The following is a 19,599-nucleotide window of genomic DNA, read 5'->3' as shown; positions in this document are numbered from 1 at the left end:
AATGCTGCCTGTACTCACTTTTGTTAAGTCACTTTTATCTATGAAATATCAGTCTGGGATCTTAGGTGAATCACTGAAAATACATATGTCAAATCTTATGCACATGGAATAATACTCTAGGTTTCTGCCTAATTTATTAAATTAAGGACAGTTCCCACAGACGGTCAGATAAAGTTCAGAGCTTTCAGCCACGGTGGTCAGATGTCACTGAAAGTGTAAATACCAAATATTATTATGACAATCTATTTTCTATGTTTTATGTGCTGAAATGAACTACAGATTTTCTTTTCTTTCTGTTCATCTTTTTATTGCCATTATCAAATAAAGTTTTTAACTACATCGAAATTAGAACAAAAAATTTAAACTGACTCATAGGATGGTGTGAGTAGATGGAAATTAAGATTTTAATAAAAGCTGGTGGACTGGATACTTCTTAACTATGTGATAAGAATAAAATTCAGTCTCCTTAGTTAATCCTCATCAGTAAGAATATTATTACAATGTTAATATAATTAATACAAAGCAGTGGCTTAAAAGCTCTTCACAAAAACTGGACCAAGTTGAGAAGTACTGGTAATTTGATAGAAGTGGAAGCATTAACACTGTGATGGACTGGTGACCTGTCCCTCCCCTGCCTTTCACCCAAAGAGAGCTGGAATAGGCTCCAGCAGATCCCTGTAACCCTAAATAGGAATAAGTGGGTCTAGATAATGGATGGATGGAAACATGAACATAGATAAAACACATCCACTATGACAACACCATCTTTGTGACAGCTTTGGTCGTCAGATAAGAGCTAAATTTAAAACCATAATGTTATCTATAGTTTGAAGAAAGGAGGATTCCCACAAACTGCTCATTAATCTTAACTGATGCTCAGTCTTTCAGGCCTTACAGACCTTCATCCTTCCTTCAAACGCTTGATTTACCAGGAGGCATCGTAGTGCTCTAACTGCACTGAGCTACACGATAAAATCATTACATATATACATATTAACAGACTCCTGAATATTTAAGCACAAAAATAAAACATCAACTATTGATTAAGAAATGTTATATCAAATCTATATCTTACATGATGGCACGCTTGAATTAATAGTAGTTGTAGAGGTAATGTGATGTCCTAAATGATTTAAATCAGCTGTGTTGATTTACCTTGGTAACTCAATTAGAAAACATGTAATCAGCGTGTTGCCAATTGACATCATATAATTAAGTTGTCCCAAGAATTTTTTTTCTGCACAGGTGAGACCACATGACTGACACATGATATGACCAACAAACACCCTTTAAACACTGACCAATCAGGAAATGAATGCTGCTCTTCTGTCCCACCAGCCCGTGTTGAAAACAGAGCATTGTAAATGCATCACATACCTCCTTACATGTATATTACACATCATCCATCGACTGCTTCAACTGTGAGGCATCAGAGTGTATGTGCTGATTGTCTGAAAGGACTGTCCCTCTCTGTGTCTTTACCCAGGCTCTGCAGCAGACACCTCTGGAAGGGCTCATCACATGACTCTGGGATCAGCAGCTCCAGCAGCAGGTCACAGACGCGGTAGATCAGATGCCTGCACATAATCACAAAAACAAGACTGGGTGACGTCAACTGTGATACAGATTCTTATATGGATTATATGGAATTATTATTATATGGAAAATTATCATAAGATAGTTATCCAGTGTGTAATTTCTGTCTTTTAGACAGATTTTAGCTATAAACACAGTCAGTGATACACTGTTCCCAGCTCTTGGTTTAACTGTTTAAATTATTTGTTTGTTTAAATATTGTTTCTGGGCTCCTGGAGGCAACCACAATTACTCATGAGATTAGTTGTTGACTCACTTGTTTATCTGGTAGTCCTGTAAAGACTCCAGCATCATCCCCACACTCAGTCTGTACTTCTCACTGTCCAGCATGTCAGTGATGAGCTCTGTACAAGTAATGAAGCAAACCAAATAGTGAGACCATAGCTGTAGGAGCCTGGTAATTGAAAGAGCATTTAAGAAGCAATCAAACAGCTACCATCTAACAGCTGCTCTGTACCTGGGAGCAGTCGCATTAGACAGTCCAGACATTGCTCCTTAGTTTCCTCTCTTTCTGCAGCACTACGCTCCGGGCGTGGCTGAGCAGGCAGCGTGCCTCCTGGCCACACAGTTTCCTGCAGCACTTGTAGGTAAATCACCCAGCAGGGCCCACTGGTGAGGTGGGCAACTCCTACATCCAACCACCTGAGATAGAATCGGTAGCTTAAGATGTGCAAGATGTGCACAATGGGAAGCAGCACAAACAAGCATTCGTACACCATTTCCATTATTTACTGACATGCTTAGTGGACCTTAACACTCCCAGCAGTATACATCCAAATATGGAGGCCAGTATAATCATATAATGGCAGCAGAACACAAGAGATTAGACAAGCACAGTTCCCACAGACTGTGTGGTGAAGAAATTACCCAGTGGTAAGATTGAGGTCTGTTTAAGGTTGTATACCCACTAAGACATAAACATTGTATTTAAAATGTTTTCAAGGCAATCTGAGAAAATATAATCCATCATACATGTGCCAACAAACAACTTGAGGCTGTCCCTTAAAATACTAAAGGACCCAGCTGTATATAAAAAAGATAAATAATGTGGCAGCTCATAGAAACATCACTTACAGTAACTGCTATGTTTTATTTGCAATGAACAAAGAACAGAGAACAATAAGGCACATTAAAATAAAAGGAACAATCCAGTATTTTCAGATATTCACATTTGCCTCTGTGCAGTGGGTCAGATAAGAACACTGATGCACCACCCATGACTCTATGTTCACTATGATGCTAGGACTAGAAGATAGTTAGCTTGGCTCATTATGAATACTGGAAACAGAGGGAAACAGCTGTTTCCCCTTATTTTTAGTTTTTGTGTTGAGCTATGGTAAACAGCTGCCCACTATAGCTTAACTGTACAGACATGAGAATGTTAATAAGCTCCTCATCCAGCTCAGCACAAGAAAGCACAAGTATATTTCCCAAAATGTTTAACTTTTCTTTAAAGACAAAAAAATATGTTTCAGACACAGTACAATGCCGGGCACTTGAATGATCAAGAACATTGTAAAACTATACTAACTTTTAACATCACAACTACCTTCTTCAGGGTGTCAGGCGCTGAGTTGTTTACATGCTGAAGCTGAGAGAAACACTAACCTCTCAATGAAGGTGCCAAAGAGCAGTCTGATGGTTTTCTGTATATTCTCAGTGCACAACCAACTCCACTGGTCCTTCATCAGCAGACACAAGATGTTCAAAGCAACATCTGCCACAGCTGTGTCTACGGTCCACATAAAAAACATCAATAATAAAAGTTAACATCATAATATCAGAAACAGAGGAACACATATGAATACATATGAAACACAAACAAAGCAACAGTGGTGGAAAGTGACTACAAGGGCTACTCCACTAGTGCTTAAACAAACTATTGACTTTTGCTGCACTCAAGTGGTGATGCTTTGTTACTGCATGATTTTTCCTCAATAGCTGCAAGGAATCACTTCCAGAAACACGTCTGTACTAACATTTGGATATAACCAACTAGGTTTTAACCTGTCCCGTGAGTTTTCCCTGAAGTCTTTTTGTCTTTGCCAGGCTGCTCACAGCTCTGAGTGGATACCTCCCTCCCGTTCTTCTCACATAAAAGTCTTTCCTGTTCTTTGACAAAGCGCTCCAGACCAGACAGTGACATGCCATTAAGGACCTAAACAGGAGTAATGAGCACAGCAATAATGCATCTGTCCGGCATCTATTTAAAACACACATGTATCAATCAGAGATGACAGAAATACAGGATGATAACTTACAGCACTGCCTTCACTAAAGCAGTATGTCACTTTAGGATGTAGATCAGGACTATTGAGAGATGTGGTAACTTTGCTTGGGAACATGATCCTCCTGATGCATGAAACACAAAACCATAAATCCACCATTACAGCCAAAAAACTAAAACAAAAGTTGCATGATCAGAGGCATATGTGTTTGATTGCAAGTGATGTCAAAATATCTAATGGGTCATGAGATGATTAGTGGGGTAAGACATAAAGGAAAAATCTCCTTTGTGCATGAAATTTGATTTATTTCTGGCAATATCTGTATCTAAAATCTAAGAAAGGAAATATAGTATTAAAAATATGCTTTGGTTGAGCAGGTTACAGTTGAGCAACTGTGATGTCAGATGGCAAAGTAATGGGAACAAGGCATTGGAGTGATATAGATCTGTCACCTGTACTTTCTGTTGTCCATCGTTTTTCCATCAGCGTCTCCCTCAAAATCCTCTGTTGGACTGAGGGGCTCAGTTAGGGGGAAAGCTGTCTTCAAGGTGTCTAAAGCATTTTCCATCATCTTTAATGGTAATCAAGTTTGAGAAGATATGAAATAATTAAATTAAATGCCAAAGGAATTTACAACACTAACATTCATCAAATTCTTTCACATAAGCATATTGCCAAAAATGTTAAAGTATTCCTTTAAGATTTTATCAGTTTTAGTTTGGTTGTGTTCACTTTTTTGTTATTGTATCAAATGAGTGCTTACATATGGACTTATGTTTCTTATGACACTCCTTCCACAACGTCTACGTATATACATGTACATAGAATCTACATGTAGATCCTTTTTCACCTTATCAATTCTTGACTTGCCAAAAGGTTTTCTTCCAAAGTATGTGCAAACATCTGAGTTGAGAACCAGGAATTCCTGCATGTCCTCGCTGTTGGCTGTCTCAGGAATGCTACCTAATTGCTAGAAGAAGAAAAAAAGATCAAATTGCAGGCCCACACAAATCATTCTTAATCATGTAAAAGGGAATCTATGATCTTAATACCTACTTTCAGGAACATATCCAGTTGACTTTTACGGGCTTCAACCTTCTCACTGTCCGCGTTGCCAAATGGAAGGTCAGGAAACAATTTCTTTGGACCTTTGACATCTGAAATGCAAAACACTCAACTATAATGATTTGTCTGTTTGGGTATAGTAAAGATCAATGGTTAGTTAAAGTAGATTTCTTACTTTTGATTAGTTTCTTGACTTCAGGGTTTTCCTCTAAACGTGACTGCAAGTTGAGGAACTCGCTGTATCTCCGGTTGACGGTGTGACAGGCTGCTGGTTGTGGAGTGGCACCGTTTTCAGCTTCAGTTTTTGACTCAAACTGTAAATGAGAAAGTGGAGGATAATGTGTGATAATCATTACATTACATATTCAAAGGCCAAACTTAAAAAAAGAGGGAGGTGGTGTTACCTTCACAGTATAGAGAGTATAGGGATGTGTGCCAGCGCCACGCTGCTCCTTTGAAGTGACAGTACCAGAAATGTGGATGTTCTGGATGTTCACAGGTGCAGTCATGTTGTTAGTTGTATCAAAGTTGTAAGACGCTGGGCTAAGTCTTCTAGGAGGACAAGGTGGGGATTTGTCTTGAGCTATACCTGTTGGCCAATGGAAATCTTCAGGTGCAACCACTTTTGGCCCAACATTTTTCAAAGGTCCGAAGCAGCCAAAGGCTTCCTCATCATCCTTTAAAGTGATCACATTGCAGAACTTTGTTGGAGGACCACAGTCACAGAAACCTCCTGTAAGGTCATCTTCTGAGTCCAGTCGTACTAGGGAATCCAGTGACATGATTTTGGACTCTGGTGAGTGGGTGTAATGTCCAGATGTGAGTGAACAGCAGTTCACTTTGCACGGTGTGAGCAGACCCGTGTGGCAGTTTTCTATTTTCTCAGCAGACATCAGGCTAACCATGCTGCTCTGTGAGGGGTCCCTCTCACACATTGTACTCTGGCTCTGTAGATCATCAAGGTCAGAGGAGTTTTTTCTGGTGAGCCAAGCTTGTTCAGAAGACGCCAATGACCTGCAGGTGGTCCAGGACTCCTGTTGGACCTGGCATCTGTATAGTGCAGCTAGTGGGAGCTCATCCACACTGACTTCCTCTGCTTCCTGGGACCTGGTGAATATGTCTACAATGGTCTGATTGAGCCAGTCAGGATCAGACACCCTGCTTATTAGAGGCAACAGCACATTGCAGGTGATGAGTTCTGTAACCACGTAACTTCCAGTCCTGGTTTCCATCTCCGGGTAAGGAACCAGCACATGCAGGACGAGGTTAACTAGAGCTCTTGTGTAGCTGAGCTCGGCGGCTGCACTGCTCACAGCTGGGTGAGGGCTGTCTACTTCACTGTAGAGCTGCCACAGGCTGATGTTCTCCTTCTGTGTGGACTGTAAATGTCTTGCCGTCATGTAACTCTGCAGGTGACAGCCATACAGCTCTAGCAGCCCTTGGACCAGTGCTTTTCTGTCCACTATCCGCGCACGCTCCTTAAGCTCCATCACTGACTCCAGCAATGAATTACAGACCACATGTTCAAACTCCCCCTCCACCTCTGGCAGCAGAGTTCGATACCATGAGGACACAAAGTCACGCACTGCTTTGTGGACGGCACTGTGGATCTCATGATTCAACCTCCACTCATGTTCAGGTGAATGCAGCGGTGGGTTAACGCTGCCAAGGGGCAGAAAATGTTCCAAGTGGAGGAGGCTGTTGGCATCCAGTATCGCACGGGACCCGAGCCAGCCTCCAAGGACCACCAAGAGACTGGTGAAGATACAGAGGAGCCAAACGTTCACGAGAAGATGGAAAAGGACAAGCCATGCTAGCAGAGCTCCGAAACCTAACAGCTTTCTCTGCCCAAGTAACTCTGACAAAGTCCAGTGATTAGAGCTCTTTGTGGAAGGCATTGCAGTCAGCAGGTAATAGGTGTCCTTTTGAAGAAAATGTTAAATCCTGTCATATAACAAGCAATAAGGAAAACAAAGTGAATGAAATGCTTTCTTTGCTGGCTTTACTGAATAACTGGCACAATCCCTGCCCTGGCCTTATTTTGACTCTTTCTATCTTTATCCACATCATCAGGTGTTTTCTGGACATTTCCATAAACTGCCTTTAACCCATCCACCCTCCAGGTGCCCGCAGACTTTCCCTCCATCCCTAGTCAGAGCAGCGATGGGAGGATTGAGCTGTCCACAGATACCCAAAGTGAAGTGGAGCTGAAATGAAGCCATATTTGATTGGATTTGACCACAATGCACATTAATCCTAATCTGCCAATAATGGAGACTGTACAAGTAATTTACAATAACAAACATCTGTTGAACAAACACTGACACGACAGGCTTGGTCATGCTGAAATTAAGCAGCCTATAATATTTCCAAGCTTGAAATTTATTACTATGGCTCTGTTTACTACATAATTGTGCTTTATCACAAAATAAAACAGGCAACAATAAAATTGTAGGCTGTACAATAATAATAATTTAGAGATTTATGGGACAGGGGAAGAAAACCACCCAAAGATTAAACTTCATATATTTTTAAATTATTTAATGGCTTTACTTAGATTGCCATATACATATTATTAGGGTATATGGTATTGTATCTGCTTAAACAAGAACAGTTACACTTCACTGCACTGTATAAAATAATGGCAAAACTAAACAAATTAAAGTCATTTGTAAAATGTAAGACAGCAGAACAAATCTTATTGTGACACTCTGATGGACAGTCAACCGCTCATTACAAAACATGTTTACGAATAGGCTATATACCTGGACCTTAGCTGAGATTACACATGGGACTGATAAACTGAACACCTAGCACACATGTAAACAGCTAGCCTACACTACAGCCTCCTACCATGATGGATCTTCAGTTATCGGCAATACTCATGTCCATGGTGATATCAACTATAAGACAACAAAACAGCCACTACCTTAAAGGTTACAGGGGCTCTATGGTACGAATTCAGGCCATATAGGCTGTCCTCCTCCTCAGAGACGCTGCCTTAACCCTCTAAATAAGATTAGGCAGATCAGTCTGTCACTCAAGATAGATACACACATGGACCACTAGCTGTTGTTCCTTGACCTGCCAGCAGTGGTGACATCTTCAGGTGCTCACAGCACCCAGAAGAAGCTGTAGGAGAGCAACTGTCCTCTATTGCTGGTCTTACCCATTAATACATTGGTTGTAAAGCAAAAACTACACAATACAGCCAATGTGGGCTAGAAGGGACTGTGTGACCAAATGGATGACCTGCGAATGCAGAACTTGTGGTGTGAACTCATGATGTTTTAGACACGGTGCGGCTTGGAGGTGAGACAGGTAAGTAGGGATAACAGCAACCCAGTGGGATCTGCCATAGCATCTTAGATTTCTAATATCTGTATATCAAATGCACTGCTGCCTTGCAAAAGCTCTGCATCAAATATTTGCTACATGGATGGAAACACCATCCATCCATTACACACTGCTTAACCTTCAGGGACACTGGGGGGGGGGGGGGGCTGGAGCCAATCTCAGCCAACATTGGGTGAGAGGCGTGGTACACACTGGACAGGTCGCCAGTCTTTCACAGGACAAAGTGAAACACTCACAGTCACACAATTTAAAGAGTCGCCAATTAACCCAAACACAAACTGCATGTCTTTGGAATGGGGCAGGAAGCTAGAGTACCCACGAAAGCCTAAGCAGGCAACTCAGTTTAAATATTGCATGTTCAAACACAATATTTAATATCAATCTGCTCAAACAGAAAATGCAAAACCTACAGAAATAAAATGAAAATTATGTATATGTTATAAGTAAAATATGTTTAGTTAAAACAGCAATGATGCCCATCCCTTTTGGCCGCTGACTTGCCTCCAGAACTCTGCCAGTCCTTTCACTGCCTTCAGGTCAGGATGGTTCCTCCAATAGGGATGTGAAAATGTCCTTATTTATTGTGTTTTTTTTTTTTTTTTTCATTCTAATTATTTCATTTGTTTACGTTTTTATTTAAGTAATGAATTCGTTATCTACCATCTATTACATGGTGTGCCATGTGGGGGCAGTGGCACACTGAATCACACAGTGCGATATTATCGGGTTATGTAATAGGCGCTGCAGCACCGTGCAGTCTGTGGTCCAGCAGGACGCAGGTATCCAGACCAGGAGCTGGAGCAGCCGCGACAATCGCTGTCATGTCACTTGGGAAGCTCGAGCGTTCAGGTAAGCCTCCACCGGTTTGTGGACGTTTCATCACACAGAGGATCAGTCTACACCTGGTGACGTGTGAGCCCGCAGGGCACTGTTGTTGTACACTGTAATCACCTAATGTCGCATGTTTACAATATAAGAGTTTACTGTGTTTTTACATTTCACGGCAAGTTGCGGTAGGATTGAATATACTGACGACGATCAGCCAGAACATCATGACCACCTGCCTGACACTGGGTACACAGGTGTCAGTGCAGCAGTAGGTCGGCACTTGTGTCACTCTGCAGCTCGCTACACATCTTGTGTGAATCTGTTTGCTTTCATAGTTCCACTGTCAGGAAGAGAAACACACATTTGACCAGCATTCAGTGATAAACAAATCAAGAGGAGTGAAAACTGTGATCATGAGGACAAGTTCTTTTTTTTTTTTTAAAGAAATTCAACATCCTCCCCACTCCAGGTGTGACATCAGCACTACAGCTATTGTTCTACAGCTCTTCGTAGACACCAATGTACATTATTTTAAACATTGCCTACTTGTCATGTTTGGTCATCTATTACTATTTCTAGAGTAGAGAATTAGAGTAGAGGCTAATCATACTGCTCTGAGCTGAACCCTTCATAGAGGTAAACAGTTTTTAGCTGTGTGCCACAGGTTCTGACTTGAAATAAACTAATGAGAGAAACTAATGCACATAAGAGAATTAAACTTTAGTTTTAGATGATATTAGTCCACAGCCAGAAAATGATCAGCATCACTTACTTATAATGTCCTTGTGGACATTATAAAGATGGTTGTTTGATATATATATATATATGTTGGCCCCCTTCCTGATTTCTTATTTTTTTGCATGTTTGTCACACTTTAATGTTTCAGATCATCGAACAAATTTAAATATTAATCAAACACATTGGAGGGTTTTCAAGCATGGTTTTAAGGTCATGCCACAGCATCTAAATCGGATTCAGGTTAGGATTTTGACTAGGCCACTCCAAAGTCTTCATTTTGTTTTTCTTCAGCCATTCGGAGGTGGACTTGCTGGTGTGTTTTGGATCATTGTCCTGCTGCAGAACCCAAGTTCGCTTCAGCTTGAGGTCAGATGGCCGGACATTCTCCTTCAGGATTTTTTGGTAGACAGCAGAATTTATGGTTCCATTTAACACAGCAAGTCTTCCAGGTCCTGAAGCAGCAAAACAGCCCCAGACCATCACACTACCACCACCATATTTTACTGTTGGTATCATCAAGATGTTTTCTGGCAAAACTGAGACGAGCCTTTATGTTCTTTTTGCTCAGCAGCAGTTTTCGTTTTGAAACTCTGCCATACAGACCATTTCTTTCTTATGGTGGAGTCATGAACAGTGACCTTAACTGAGGCAAGTGAGGCCTGCAGTTCTTTGGATGTTGTTGTGGGGTCTTTTGTGACCTCTTGGATGAGTCGTCGCTGCGCTCTTGGGGTAATTTTGGTCGGCCGGCCACTCCTGGGAAGGTTCTCCACTGTTCCATGTTTTCGCCATTTGTAGATAATGGCTCTGACTGTGGTTCGCTGCAGTCCCAAAGCTTTAGAAATGGCTTTATAACCTTTTCCAGACTGATAGATCTCAGTTTCTTTCTTTCTCATTTGTTTTTGAATTTCTTTGGATCTCAGCATGATGTCTAGCTTTTGAGGATCTTTTGGTCTGCGTCACTTTGACAGGCAGGTCCTATTTAAGTGATTTCTTGATTGTGAACAGGTGTGGCAGTAATCAGGCCTGGGTGTGGCTAGAGGAATTGAACTCAGGTGTGATAAACCACAGTTAAGCTTGTTTTAACAGGGGGGGCAGACACTTTTTCACCCAGGGCTATGTAGTTTTGGACATGCAAAAAATAAGAAATCAGGAAGGGGGCCAACCCTTTTTCACACCACTGTATATATTTGTTCTGTTGACAAATGGCAAAGTCGTCACAGCAGTGAAGGGACTGGAGGCGATTGCTCCACTGGTCCGCTCTGTAGAGGAGACCCCTGAGCCAATCTCTACTGAAGTACAAGGCATCATTCCCCCCTGGATCAACGGGAAACTCCTCCGCAACGGCCCGGGGAAGTTTGAGTTTGGAAACACACAGTGAGTTAGAAACACTTCAAAAGACACTGCTGCACCTCACAAACAGCGTTTGCAAATCGTTGTGAACAGTCCTTAACGTGTGTGCTTCACTACAGCTACAATCACTGGTTTGATGGGATGGCTATGCTGCATCAGTTCAAGATCGAGAAAGGCCAGGTGACGTACATGAGTCGGTTTCTGCGCAGCGATGCCTACAAGAAGAACAGTGAGAGGGATCGCATTGTGATGTCAGAATTTGGTACCCTGGCCATGCCCGACCCCTGTAAAAACCTCTATCAGCGCTTCATTTCTCTCTTTCACATGGGTGAGTAGAATAAAAGTCTAAAATGTAACAAAGGCAGTTGTAATGTACTTGGACCACAAGACCAGGCTAAAGAAAGTGCAGATTAGGTGGAAGAAAAGAAGATTTCATTCAGCTATAATCACCAAGAATAATGAAGGAATGTCTGTTGTTGCTGCAGTATGAATGGGGCACCCAACAAAATAGAGAAATATTTGTTATATTGAAGAATCTATCAAATGGAGAGAAATATTAAAGCCCATCAAATTCATTTCAGTTAAAAGTCTTGAATAAAAACTCTGTTTGTACAAATGTTTTATTTTTTTAACTCTGTAGTGAGATCAGGGGGTGGATCCTCTGGTAGTTACGTCCAGTAGTAATGGGTGACATAGTGGGGAAAACAGAATGAAGAAGGCTTTTTCAAAATATTTTAAATTCCCGTGGACCTTTGAGCGTAACTACAAGCTGCAAATCATGTGTCAGGATAGTTACCAACACTTCTTTTAACGGATGAATGCTTTCATTCATTTACAAGGCCTCAGTAATCCTGTGTTTTTCTTTTCTCAGATCCCTCAGACAATGCAAACGTGAACTTTGTTAAATACAAACGTGATTACTATGTCAGCACAGAGACCAACTTCATGCACAGAGTGAGCCCAGAAAACCTGGAAACACTGGAAAAGGTACTGTTCTGATCACACAGGGCAACATATAACTATTTTCCATCGTCTGTCTGGTAGCCCAGCCACACCAGCCATGATCATTATCTTTCCATTCCATCAGTAACATCAACACACAATATCCCATCCCATTCTCCACAACATTTTGTAGGTGGACTGGAGCAAGTTTATTGCTGTGAATGGAGCCACTGCCCACCCACACTACGACCATGATGGTACCACTTACAATATGGGCAACTCCTATGGAAGCAAAGGTCAGTCTCACATGACTCACATTGAGGTTTACGTAAATCGACAGGGTCAATTACTGGTTTCTTCTCCTCCTTTGTAATATAAAAAACATTAAATTGTGATAGGACATCGTTTACTCACAGCTCCACCCAGAACAAATGTCTATAAAAGCTGTTAAGAATTACATGATAATCCCGGCTCCTCCAGGTTTCCTGTACAACATCATCAGGGTACCTCCTGAGAAGACAGATGCCACAGACACCCTACAAGGAGCCAAAGTATTTTGTTCCATTGTGCCTGCAAACAGGTCCCATCCCTCCTACTACCACAGCTTTGGTAAGTCTGCTTTCTTGGATATCATCCATCATTTGTGCAATATGTATCTTTCATCTGCTGCTCTCAGCTACAAAGCCCAGATGTTTTTGCTCCCAGCCATGTCTGAGAACTATGTGGTGTTCATCGAGCAACCCATTAAGCTGGACGTGCTGAAGATCGTTACGTGTAAGCTGAGGGGGAAGGCTTTGAGTGACGGTATATACTGGGATCCGAAGCAGGAAACTGTCTTCCATCTTGTTGACAAGCATACAGGAGAGGTAAGATTAGGGGTGAGGATTTAAATACACTTAAAATTAGGAAACGCAGTGTAGGGAGACACTAATAGTGGAGAGCTGATGTTTTAGGTGCTGGGCGGTGCTAATCATGCCTTCTGTACCATAGATCAGCTCAGTGAAGTACTACACCAACGCCATCTGCGTCTTCCATCAGATCAACGCCTTTGAGGAGGGTGGATTCTTGATGCTTGATATGTGCTGCTCAGACGATGGTCAAAACATCAACAACTATCTCATCCAGAACTTACGCAAGTCCGGAGAAGCATTGGATGAGGTCACAATTTAATTACACATGCACATAAGTTAAACACTGTAGTTTTCAAAGGAAAAATCCACCCTCATTCTTACCTTATTAGCTACAGTAATATGAGTGTTAACCAGAATGTTTTTCATCCTGCTTCTGATTTTCATGTGTTTCTTATTCCTTAAATTGTCTTGAGTGATAATAATCACAGCTCATTGCATTATGGGCTTTGTTAATCTTTTTCTGTCTTACTAAGGACTTCAGGATGAATGATACATGGGTTGCCTTCTCTCTCCATAGTTTTGGATTTATCAATAATCAGTTTTCAATGGCTCTGTTGCTTTGTTGTTCAATCTCTTTGCACTAAGACAAAATATTAATTGAATCTGTAAAATACACACATACTGCATTGTTCCTGAACTGTGTCCCTCCCAGGTGTACAACACCATATGCAGGACTTTCCCCCGCCGTTTTGTTTTGCCCCTCGATGTGACCAGTGAAACACCGACAGGCCAGAACCTGAACACACAGCCTTCCAGTAAAGCCACATGTGTCAAGATCAGCAAAGATAAGGTGAGTTGAACTTATATATATATATATATATATATATATATATATATATATATATAAGTCTTGGGTGTGTTTTGTCACGACAGCTCCCATAGTGCTTTACAAAACCAAAAAATCACATTCCAAGGAAACCAGCAGGGACAAATCTTCTCTGATATGTTTAAATAAATAACAAATCAACCAAACAGAGGGATGGGCAACAAAAACTCCTTGTCAACAGGTGTTCTGCCAGCATGAGGATCTGCATGGAGAGGACCTGCACAAGTACGGTGGCCTGGAGTTCCCTCAGATCAACTACGATGGATATAACACTCGACCGTACCGTTATTTCTATGGCTGTGGCTTCCAACACCTGGTGGGAGACTCCCTGCTCAAGATGGACCTGAAGGGCAAAACACTGAAGGTGTGTGTACATCCTGAGAAATCTAAAGAAACGTTCAGAGTGAAAAAATCAGTAAGTAGCATGAGTAAAATACCGAAACATTACACTGCTACATTCACTTTGTGATGCACCACAGGTCTGGTACCTGAAGGGTTTCTACCCCTCGGAGCCCGTGTTTGTACGGTCACCTGATGCTGTGGAGGAGGACGACGGAGTCATCCTCTCTGTGGTTCTCACTCCGTCACAGGTAGGAGTGTGTTCCTACAGACTAACGTTTATACAGCAGTTGTAGGAAAGCTTGTGTTTCGCAGGTATTCTAAGACCTTTTATGTCTCTGAAAGTCTCCTGTAATGTGGACGTCACTGTGTTACTACTTTAGGTTGTGACATTGCTGTGGTGTAGGTTTTCTTGAGTTTTAATTAGCAGCTGGTTTGGGAGTCGACCTGTACTTTCTCTTCAAGGTCTGTTGTCAGCTGGACAAATAATCCACCATAAATATGCATGAGATGAGCAGACTCATGAGTATTTAATGATGAATTTAAATACAATTTTGACAGTTTCAAGTTTCTAACTACAAACACAAAAATCAAATGTTTTAAAGCATAGAAGCAAAATTATTATTTTTTTTTCTTGGCTATGTTAGGTACCAGTAATACTAAAAAAATATGTAAGATTAAAAGAGAGAGACATAAATTGCATAGTTACAAAATTATAATTTATAATTATGTCAGTTGAAAACTGAAGCAGGATTTGTGACCATTGTAAAAGTTGAACTTTTATGTCAGCTAAAGTTAAATGCATTTCTATTTTAAGAGGAACAGAAAAGAGCATGAACCATCTTGAGGTGTTGTGTTCTCTTCTGACAGCATGTCTGGCAGCTTGAATCTCACTTGTGCTACAGTGTTTTATTAATATTCTCCTTTTTCTTACCTGTGCTGTCCCTGAAAAGCCAATAAAACACTGAAGGAGAATTTAAGATAAAATTCAACTGTGCCAAAAACCAGCAGAAGTTTGGATTGGATTTATTTCTCTTTTTGGCTATTTTAATTTCCTCACTCCTTGTGTTAAAAACTCACCAAGGATAGTTTTGTGGCCTGTTTCAAAGTATTATTTAATTTTTGCCATGGCTGCTCTTCTAAATTAATATAGAGTGCACCTCTGAAGCAATGGAGCCTGTGAATGACAAGGTTTCTGATATTAATACCACCAAACTTTTCTTTCCAGGACAAAGGAACATTTCTCCTGGTTTTAGATGCCAAGACAATGGAAGAGCTGGGAAGAGCCAGTGTGCCTGTTAACATGCCTTATGGCTTCCATGGTGTTTTTAATGCTGCTATATAAATCTGATTATTTTATTTTCAAAGTTTCTGAAAGAGATTTCTAAGTAATTCTACAATGCAGAGTGTAGCATATAGTGTAGCATTTCTGATGAAATGGTGGTTACAGTATGAAATTAAACAGCAGGTGAACGTTAAAGTTGAAAAACAGGCAGGTGTAATGAGTAACCGCTGCGCTACATGATGTAGGTGGAAGCATTGTTCAGTCACTGGTTATTGTTTATATGATTGCTGTAACGTTACGGAAATTACCTGCTGTGTGGAAAAATGTCCTCTCGAGGTGTGAAATAATTACTGTATGACTAACCAGAAATGAACTGCAAAAACTACTCAACTTTAAACTCCATTTTTGTTCTTTTGCTTATATTGTATTTGATGCCAAGCCAATATAAACATATACCTAATGGCTGCGACTCACTTTTTTTTTTCTGTGGTTAGACATCTTTATATTTTCCACTAGAGAGCAGCAAATGATGCTGTTTTATGTCAGTACCTTTATTTGTGCTCAGATTCTGCAGAGTCAGGTCCTGAACTCACTACCTGACCAGGATACATTGATAAAAATAACAAGGGGCAGAAAGAAAGCCTGTGGTATGTTGCTTTGTGTAGTATGTGTTTGTAATGTAATGAGGCCTTGCATTTGTGAGCAGCAACAATACGCGACTGTGTTGCACTCTAACCGCTGTGAATCTTAACGGATCCACTTTCTGGCTCATACAACAGTGTGAACAAAGGAGTGAGGCAGGAGCAATGTCTCTCTGAAGGAGGCGCGCTCCACACGGGCACCCCAGCTATAAGAGGGATCAAACCTGTGACAATGGGACACTCTTTAACCGCCAGCCCACCCTGCCTCTTCAAAAACATAGTGCAAACACTGGAGAGTTTGGCCTTGAACCTCGTATGGGTTATTTCCAAGTCTGTGACCTTAAAAACTGCATTTAAAGGACACTAAAGACAGAGCGCCTCCACTGGAAAAAAGACTAAATCAAAGGAGGAATAAGTAAAGAAATACCTTCGTTCAGCAACAAAACAAACAAAAATAAATGGTTGGAATAGAAAATCAAAACAATGGATTAAAGTAGAAGAAAAAGTGCAGCTTGCCATGTCACTTTTTAGGCTGCCTGTGTGTGGCCCACAGAACAGATGAGCATTTTCCACAGAGGAGTGAACAAAAGGGAAACGAATAAAAAAACTGTGTGTGTTCCTGACAGTTGGGTAAAGCAACAGGAACCAAAGTTTTAAAAGGCCAAGTCTAAATCTAACAGTTTTTCTAGACAATTTATGGTTTTAAAGTTTTAGCAGTGTTTTTTGAGTACAGAAACATGCATTACTAATGCTCACAATAAGGACCCAGATGGTAGATTATATGCTGATACACAGTTTACAGTAAAACTCAAAAAGGATTTCAAAAACAATTTGACAATCTCTGTACCTGCCACTGTCACTACATTAGTGCATATGTACTAATATGTCATATCATCCCTGTAGCAAATCACAAGGCAGACATGTAGCTGTAATTATTACTTCAAAATGATTTAGTTGGTTCAGCTCTTCTATTTAGCACAGACTCACTGTGATACAGACCACTGGCTCTGTGGATGCAGTTTTGTTATATCTTTTGAAGCTGTCAGTAGTGTCTCAGGTCAGATTTTTCTTTTTTCTTGTCTTTTTCTTTTTTTGTCCAGATAATAGATTGTGATAAGCTGAAGCATAAAAAGCAAAACATTTATTTTTAGCTTGTTTCTTGTTGGTGATATGAATAGCTCTGAAAGCTGCTGTGTTTGTAAATTCACCACTGAAAACATTTGTATTGCTACAGTCACTGGGACCATGTTTTATATATCCATCCATCCATCCATTCATCCATCCATCCATCATCTATACCCACTTATTCCTATTTTAGGGTCCCAGGGATCTGCTGGAGCCTATCCCAGCTCTCTTTGGGTGAAAGGCAGGGGTACACCCTGGACAGGTCACCAGTCCATCACAGGGCCACATAGAGACAAACAACCTCACACACTCACACTTACTCCTATGGGCAATTTAGAGTCACCAATCAACCTGACATACATGTTTTTGGACTGTGGGAGGAAACCAGAGTACCTGGAGAAAACCCACACAAGCACAGGGAGAACATGCACACTCCACACAGAAAGGTCCCTGATGGGTTTGCACGAACCATTGCAGGAAAGAGTTAGTGTTAGCCATGAGGGAACAGACATCAACCCTGAAAGGTCTTATCTCTCACTACAGCTACAGTGAAGAGTGACAGAACAATGAGCAATGATAAACTGAGCACTGCAAATCTAAATACAGTTAGTTACTGAGCATGCACTACTTACTATTTAGCTAACAGCAGAGCTCTTGGCCTGCAACAATAAAAACTGTTCTACACACAATTCTAAAGTTTATATGGACAATGTGACAGCAAAAGGTGGCTTTTTTACACAATGAGCAGACAATAGCATTCATTTGGAGTTTGTGTTAACCTGATGAACCGACATCCACTCTCTTTTTTTGCCTCTCTGTTGTCTGGTGCTGAGTAGGTGGTAGACAGGAGGTTTGAGAGCTTTTTCACCAAAAGAAAAAAAAAGTAGGCTGGAAAACCAAAACAATGAGCTAAAAAAAAAATCTGCTCAGACACTGCGGTCTGTGAGGATTTCCTGTGGGTTTGTCACTACGAACAACATCATAAATATTGGACTCAGTTACCCAGTTTTGTCATAACTTTCAGTGACTTTAACATCTCTTGATAAGACGAAAATAATATGAGACATGCCAGGGATGAAAAAAGAGCAGGCCATGTGCCAAATCTGGCACTTGGCCAAAACGGCTCCATCTCCCCCATCCCCCACAATGTAATTTGATATTTCCCCTCATTGGGCTGCTGTACATCGAAACATTAATTAGTCCTGCACACTCACACAGGTGTTTTCAGTTTCTCTGGACTGATTGGACATCTGCTCAGTCTGACAGTCAGTGAAGATGATATAAGAAATACATGAGCCCCCCCAGCCCCCAGACCTAATCACTAACAAAAGAGAACGCATGAAATAAAATTTAAATCAAAAAAAAAAATCCAATCGGCAAGAATTGTAATAAAGTTCATTCATTTTTCAAGTAAAAGCACAAAGTGCTCACAGGTGTCATCAGTGAAAGTGACAAAAGCCTATACACAGTAGCTGTGCCATGGCTGTGTTTACAATAATCTGAAGCACATTTAAAGGCTCAATATGTAATATTTAAAGTGATCTATTAGCAGATATGGAATATAGTGTTTACCGTATTTCCCAGACTAAAAGTCTCACTTTTTTTTATTCCTCTGGCTTAGCTACTTGACATTGATGAAAGAATTTCATACAATACAATTCTGCTTGTTGCTATGCCTAACCTATGGTCTTCATAGGCTAATTTAGACTAGTATTAGTATAATAGTATATAGCATAATATAGTATAATTAGAAATTATATACCAAATTTATATACTAAAGCAATGTATAGTCTGGAAAATATGTTATACATATTTTGTCATTATTGTGTAATCACTGGAAAACACCAACTTTTGCATTTTCTAAGTCTGAGCCTTTTAAATCTTTATTATGGGAGCAGGTCTCCTTTCACGGAGGCAGCTATGTTGTGCCATCATGTTTCTACAGTAGCCTCGAAAGGACAAACCAAACACTGGCTCTGGACAGGGAGTTGTGTTTTGCTTTAAAGGTGACTTTAAAGGGGTGGTGTGTGAAGGGTGTTCAGAAAGTTGCATTCTGCAACCTCACCATTAGATGCCACTAAATTGCTCCCATTTTACACATTGCACTTTAAAATGAGGTAAAATTCTTTTATAGCATGCAAAAACATCACTGTATGGTTATTTAATAATAGATAAACACTTCTCTCAGATGATAGCCTTCAGATTAAACAAATGACATACACAACATGTCTGAGTTTTAACTATGCTTGTGAGTGCATTTTTGACATAGTGAATAAATGTGCATGTGTAAATAGCTTAGCAATAACTTTATGGAGAAGTACTGTATGTTAATGTGTATGAGCATCAGTGTTGTAATTGAAGAGACTGC

At 40.6% G+C, this 19,599-nt stretch overlaps 2 protein-coding genes across 2 annotated transcripts; one reads left to right on the top strand and one right to left on the bottom strand.

Annotated features, from left to right (window-relative positions):
• Positions 1-271: 271 nt before the first annotated feature.
• snx19a (sorting nexin 19a) lies at positions 272-7,111 on the bottom strand. Its single transcript, XM_026329259.1, has 11 exons — positions 5,294-7,111; positions 5,065-5,203; positions 4,881-4,981; positions 4,675-4,794; positions 4,277-4,395; positions 3,858-3,948; positions 3,604-3,754; positions 3,205-3,328; positions 2,054-2,238; positions 1,853-1,940; positions 272-1,577 (listed from the first exon to the last, which is right to left on the bottom strand). The coding sequence occupies exons 1-11, from the start codon at positions 6,785-6,787 to the stop codon at positions 1,430-1,432; spliced, it is 2,760 nt and encodes a 919-aa protein (XP_026185044.1). The 5' UTR covers positions 6,788-7,111; the 3' UTR covers positions 272-1,429.
• A 1,896-nt stretch (positions 7,112-9,007) lies between these two features.
• On the top strand, positions 9,008-15,855 carry LOC113143555 (beta,beta-carotene 9',10'-oxygenase-like). The gene is made up of 12 exons (XM_026329260.2): positions 9,008-9,095; positions 11,024-11,186; positions 11,282-11,490; positions 12,034-12,149; positions 12,298-12,400; positions 12,585-12,713; positions 12,810-12,970; positions 13,095-13,262; positions 13,668-13,805; positions 14,023-14,205; positions 14,321-14,431; positions 15,409-15,855. The coding sequence occupies exons 1-12, from the start codon at positions 9,068-9,070 to the stop codon at positions 15,523-15,525; spliced, it is 1,626 nt and encodes a 541-aa protein (XP_026185045.1). The 5' UTR covers positions 9,008-9,067; the 3' UTR covers positions 15,526-15,855.
• The last annotated feature ends 3,744 nt before the right edge of the window (positions 15,856-19,599 follow it).

This window comes from Mastacembelus armatus, chromosome 14, assembly GCF_900324485.2.
Source record: "Mastacembelus armatus chromosome 14, fMasArm1.2, whole genome shotgun sequence".
NCBI lineage: Eukaryota > Metazoa > Chordata > Actinopteri > Synbranchiformes > Mastacembelidae > Mastacembelus > Mastacembelus armatus.
This window is presented reverse-complemented; position numbering and strand designations above follow the sequence as displayed.

What these genes read in the sequence shown, in the direction of transcription:
- snx19a (XM_026329259.1), bottom strand. Translation starts at nt 6,787, where the DNA reads ATGCCTTCCACAAAGAGCTCTAATCACTGGACTTTGTCAGAGTTACTT. An exon ending in ATGGACAACAGAAAGTACAG is followed by an intron (nt 3,949 to 4,276) that starts GTGACAGATCTA and finishes TTCATGCATCAG; the next exon opens with GAGGATCATGTTCCCAAGCA. An exon ending in AGGGAAAACTCACGGGACAG is followed by an intron (nt 3,329 to 3,603) that starts GTTAAAACCTAG and finishes TGTGGACCGTAG; the next exon opens with ACACAGCTGTGGCAGATGTT.
- LOC113143555 (XM_026329260.2), top strand. Translation starts at nt 9,068, where the DNA reads ATGTCACTTGGGAAGCTCGAGCGTTCAG. An exon ending in CATTTCTCTCTTTCACATGG is followed by an intron (nt 11,491 to 12,033) that starts GTGAGTAGAATA and finishes TTCTTTTCTCAG; the next exon opens with ATCCCTCAGACAATGCAAAC. An exon ending in CTCCTACTACCACAGCTTTG is followed by an intron (nt 12,714 to 12,809) that starts GTAAGTCTGCTT and finishes TTTTGCTCCCAG; the next exon opens with CCATGTCTGAGAACTATGTG.